General features: G+C 30.6%; 1 protein-coding gene across 1 annotated transcript in view; it reads right to left on the bottom strand.

Moving 5' to 3' along the window:
• Nucleotides 1-3,480: 3,480 nt before the first annotated feature.
• The window catches only part of LOC149837537 (protein C2-DOMAIN ABA-RELATED 11-like), a 44,508-nt gene continuing 41,988 nt past the window's right edge, over nucleotides 3,481-6,000 (bottom strand). Inside the window, exon 4 of the mRNA XM_090006108.1 lies at nucleotides 3,481-3,603. Within this exon, the coding sequence (XP_089862234.1) occupies nucleotides 3,580-3,603 (24 nt within the window). The 3' untranslated portion in view covers nucleotides 3,481-3,579. The remainder of the gene's footprint in view (nucleotides 3,604-6,000) is intronic.

Here is a 6,000-nt window from a genome sequence, read left to right as displayed (position 1 = left end):
ATATACTCGAAGGTTTTCATAAACTTGAAAGTTTTTTCGGGATTCGCTTTTGAGAAAAACATGTTTTTTTACATAGAAATGTTGGTTTTTGGGTTACATGTGTCATTTTTATGATTACAGTATGTTTAAATGTTGATATACATGGGTGTAATGTGCTTATGATTTATCAAAAATCGTTGGATGCATGATTATTGTATTTTTCTTGTGAAAATCATGAAATTAGTTAGGGTTTGATTTAAAAAACATGTCATATTTTTACAGGCCTGGATACTTTTCAAGAACTTTATCATATGCCCAAACAGTTTGGCCAAAAGTTTCTAAATTTTAGAGAAACGTTCTAAACACATAGAAGAAGTTCAAAAAAAAAAATTGACATTGTTCGAGGTCCGAATGAGGAAATACGACCTCTAGAAGTCAGAATAGAATTTCCATCCTGACATAAATTCTGTATCTAATAGTATTGTATTGCCAATTTTATTTCTCTTCATTTGTTTCATAGTTATGGATGAAAATTTTATATATGTTTTTTAAATATTAAAAACTTCCAATAAAATTTGATGCAAAGATTTATTATGTCCTGTAAATTAAAAAAATTACAGAAAATAGCTCCAAAACCTAAAAATTTCTGGTGCACAACCTGTCCAAGAACTTGAATAGGCTGCGGTTCATAAATTTTAATTCATAGGTGGGATAAAGTTTGGAATTGATCTCTATGGGAGATTATTTGAAACATGACCATCTACCGATAATAATTTTTATGGTATTTTTCTTCTTTTATAAAGTTGCTAGAATGATGTTTTTCGGAGGGACTAAAGCAGACAAGTTTGTTCAAGGAATAAAAAACCAGTTTTGGTAAATCATTTATTTCTTCTTGATCTGAATTTTGATTGAGGCAAGGTTTATGAATATGTTTAGCTAATACATCCATGCATCTACTCTAAAAATTTAAAATTTTTGCTCATCGTGATTTGTCCGTGACAAAATTTACACTGATTGCTAAAATTTTGTCCTTACAGTTTTGAGTTGGAACTCTTGTGATTTTAGCATCCTGGTTTCGAAAGTGGAATGATCATGAATTTATTTTAGCATTTAAATCATTTAATTCATGCATGAGCCAATAAGAAATTGCATTAAAATCCCATGTTTATCATTAGTTTCGAGAAAACGTGCGAAAATGATAAAATTTGGAAAAAACATAAATTGCAAGTTAATTTTGCGAATTAGGTTGTTTAGAAATTAGTATTCGTATTTTTCTTTAGGATTTAGATTTTTAAGTAGATTAGGTTTGAATTTTTTTTTTTTAAAAGAATCACATTCATATTTCTTAGAGTTTTTAGTAGTTTATTAAAATTGTAGGAAAAAGATTTAGAGAAAGCATTCTTTTTAGCAAGCCCTTTTTTGAAATTTATGAGAATTAAAGAAGGCGTTTTTGAAAACAACAAAAATCAACCTAAAACCCTCTTTAAATTCTCACAAATTGGGAAGAGGGGGCTGTCCTTGCTCAAACTTAGCCCCTCTTCTCAACCCCTCTCCACCGATTGCTTCTTCCCCCTTCTTTCTTCCTCCTCTTCTCTAAATCCTTCTCTCGCCGGTGGATTTCTCCTCAACGAGTGATGCAGTGGCCACCTTCTTCTCTCAACCAAATCCACGGTAAGTAAATCTTCTTCCTCTTCTTCTCCTTTTTCCCCCTGCTCCTCTTCTTCTTTCATCTCTTTCTTCTTGTCTACTTCTTCTTTTCTCCTCTTTGACTTTCTCCTTTTATGTTTTGCAAATTCTTTTTTCTGTTTTCTGCATTATTCGTAGATTCAGTAGCACATCATTGCATTCAACTTGCATCTGTCATGATTCAGATTAGAATTCACTGAGTTTTCTTCCAGAGATTCACTGTGAATCGGATTTTGATTCATAGTGAATCTGTTGAGAATCGGATTGGAGTTCCGACCGTGAAATCAGACCTCTAATTTGTTGTGAAGAGTATCTCTGATCTAAAGCCAGATTTGCTTGCATTTTTCGTGAAAAGTTTGACCGACCGGAATCCTTATGCTTTGCCGTGAATTTGGATTGAGATGTTATGAATAGCCATTTTGATCCAAGTCTTTGCATCATCTACTTCACACCATTCTCTGTTTTTGTTGTCGTGAAATCCTTTCCACACATTTTCAGCTGGGCTTCATGGCAACCTTTCACAACTGTGCCTCTTTTCATTTCTGGCTAGGCTTCACAGCAACCACTTCATTCATTTTTCACTTCACAGCAGCCACTTCCACATCCGGCTGAATTGCCCTCCTCATTTCACAACACTTAATGTTCACGGTTGTTGTGCATCAACTTAGCAACACTTAATGTTCACGATTGTTGTGCATCTACTTCACAACATATATTTCACAACAGCTTGTTTCTCTGTATTTCACACCTAATGTTCACGGTTGTTGTGATTTTCATGCCTAAATCACCTCTTCACAGCATCTATTTCACGGCACACCTACTGTTCACAACACTTCATTGAATTTCATGGCATCCAAATTAAATTTCATGGCATATTCATTTTGATTTTCATGGTATTGCATTTTAGGCATATCATTTCATCTTAGGCATATTATTCCATTTTAAGCATATCATTGCATGTTAGAATCCTCAAGTTCATTTAGCATATTTTACGGTTGCGTAGACTTTGCATAGTTTTCAATTCGCACATTTTTCCATTTTTTTGCATAACTATAGCATAGTGCTAGTTGTTTCATCTTTTTGTTTGGTGTGTTTGTGTTTTACAGGAAAGCGTGGAGTGAAAGCAAGCGAGCGAGATACGTAGTGGCATACATCCGACATGCGACACGAGGACATACGTGGAAGACAATTGCTTTTCTTTTAGAATTAGGAATTTGATTTTCAATTAATTTTTGGGTTGTAATAAAACCATTTTAAACCCTCTGTGTAGGGTAAATATTTGATGTAATAGCTAAGTAGTTTTATTTTCTCATACTTTTCTATTTTTGGCAATAAAGCGTAGTTTAATTGCGTGTTTGAATACAAGTATCCCCCATTTCCTGAGATCGACCCGGACTCCACCACTTGTGCGAGCCGGTTTTTATTTTTTGTGTCTGGCTTTCACGTTGTTTTCATATAAAAATATCTTTCAAAATCATTTTACAAAATTAACATCATGGAACAATGACACGTGGTTTGGTTCCAAATTTGAACCATGTGATTTATGTGCATCATGATGTGTGGTGTTGTATTTATGTTGGTTGTACTTTTGCAATGATATTTTTAAAACATATTTTTTAATAAAAACTTTGGAAAATAAATAACCAAATATATAAAAACCGACTTTCCACTTTTGTGGTGAGTACGGGTCGAATCCAAAGGGAACGAGATAATATTTAAAATATATCTAAAGAAGATTTCAATTTATTAATATCACAAATGTTTACAATAAAATCAAACACTACAACTAAGTCACCAAAATAAAAATTAACTACAGCTAATTCTAAATGCAACTGCTCAAGCTTTCTCCGAGTCACAGGGGCATTTTCATCATTTCACCAACTATCTATTTCTTGTGCTTGATGTAATTAACCTTTAACCTGTAGAATGCTTGTCAACCTAAAACAACATGAAATAACAAGTCAGTAATGAAAATAACTAACAATTAATACTAAAATATAACTAGTTCTAATTCTAAAAATAATTATGAAAAACTAAATTATAATTAAAATAAAAATAAGCAAAAATGGAGATTCTAATTAAACTAACTAATGTATGCTAGACTAACTTAAGTAACTATTGTAATTACACTAACTATTCTACAGAAAAATATAAAAAATTACTACAGACTAATAAACCAATGAATTATTTGTTTTGCCCTCGATATAGTGCATGAATCACTTTCTGATAGGTTTTCAAAAACAGGCAGTTTGAAGGGTCAAATCAGATCCAAAAAATATAATATTTATTTTGTTTTATTCCTGACACGTGCAGAAATCTAACCCTTTTTACAAATTTCAAAAAATCATCTGGAATCTCTAGATATAAGTGTTTTAAGATCGATCAAAATCTGGAAATTTGCATGTCTTGAAATTCAAACTTCGAAAAAACCACTTTTTGAAAAACACTTTAAAACCCAACCAAATCAACTTCAATTGAGCTGATTTTTGGTCTGCAGGCAGTCCATACACAGATAAAGAGAACAGAAGTGATTTTTTAGAAAAACTCTAAAAAAAATTACATAAAATAATAAGTGCAATTGACTGCAAAATCCAGTTTAAAAGTTCAATTCAATTCAAATGAAGACAATGTAATTCACACACCTTTGACATAAAATTCATGCACAAAGAGACTAATCACATCTAATATGTTGTTAAACATAGTAGATAAAATCTGAATTAAACTAACTAATCAACCTAGCAATAAATCTAAATTAACAAAAGAAGAAGTTAATGTCAAATTAATTCTAAGTCAAGGCTAAATTGCATACAATTAACTATACTAACTTAAACTAAAACACACATATGAATTAAAGGATCTAAAATAAAGAAAGTAACTAACCTAATGTACTTAACTTAAAATAAACTAACTACCTTAACTTGAATTTAAAACTTGAGATTAAAATCAAACTATCTTTCTTAAACAAATTAAAACTACTTAAAATTAACTAAATCTAATTAGGGCACAGAGGGGGCGGTTTATGAATGGGATTGAGTTTAGGTGCTCATGCCTCTTAGTGGCCCCCACTAAGGCTAATTCAACTTATTTAAAACAAAAGACTAATTCCAACTAATAATTAAGAAAGCAATTAAAGAATATTACTAAAATCAAATCACAAATGAGAAAGGTAAGAAATACATGAAACAATTGCAAACCGTCGAACTAAGGCTACCTCTTAATTGACTAAAAATAAATAAACTTGCTATAACTATACACAAAGAATAAAATCTAGACATTAACCTAAGACCTCAAAATAAGAAAGTATTTAAGATTTAAAGAAATTAATTAGCTATCTTACCTAAATTAGTGCACACGATTTTGGTCTTTAACATAATCCCTAAACTCTAATTGAAAGTCAAGCACATAAAATCTGGAATTAATACTAAGAAATTAAAAAAGAATCTAGCCTAAGACAAAAAAATGGAAACTAAATTAAAACCAAAAAGGAAAGACAAATTGCTTACCTAAATGATCACTCTAGCCGATTTTATGAAATAAAAACCTTAAATGCAATACATCAATAAACTATGGAAATTATACTAAGTCAAAACAAGAATCAACCCTATGAATTAGAAATGGAAAGTAGACTAGGACTAAAAAAAAAATCAATTACTTGACTAACTTAACCTACCACACGATTTTTTTTTCAAAAACATTAACTAAAAGTCAACACTTACTAAAATTATGTAAAGACATCCCTACTTATCAATGAAAACCTACCAAAAATTCCTAATTACCAAAATTAACCCTAAAAGGCAACATCTAATAAATACATAACAATTCAAATCTGGAATTTACCTAAAGCTAAGCAAAGTAATCAATGACTTAAAAAAAATACTACACGATTCTTGACAACCCTAAGTAAAAGTCAAATTGCTATGTTAGACTTACCAAATTGCCTACTTACCAGAAACTAAAATAAGAGACTAATGTATAGTAATGCACCTAACAATTCAAATTAAGAAGGCAATAAAAACTTTAGAGAAACAAAATGATGCTACTTTCTTAAAGGGCCACACTACACGAATTTTGAGACATAAGTAAAAGTCAAACTTACTAAATGAAAATATCAAAATATGTATACCAACTTAATGACTCTATTGCTGAAAAATACGTGACCTAACTCTAAATTAAAATAACCTAACCTAAGTAAATTAACTAACAATTGATTACCATTTTATCTACACACCTAACACATTAATTATGTTAATTTTAATTAAGCAAACAACAAATAAAACCTAATATCTATGTTTAACATACTGTAACACAATGCTAATGATCAGAGTTAAAGTTAAT

This window comes from Nuphar pumila, chromosome 5 (assembly GCF_984573655.1).
Source record: "Nuphar pumila chromosome 5, dmNupPumi1.hap1.1, whole genome shotgun sequence".
Taxonomy (NCBI): Eukaryota; Viridiplantae; Streptophyta; class Magnoliopsida; order Nymphaeales; family Nymphaeaceae; genus Nuphar; species Nuphar pumila.
Note: the sequence above shows the minus strand (reverse complement) of the source record. Positions and strands in the feature narration are given on the sequence as shown.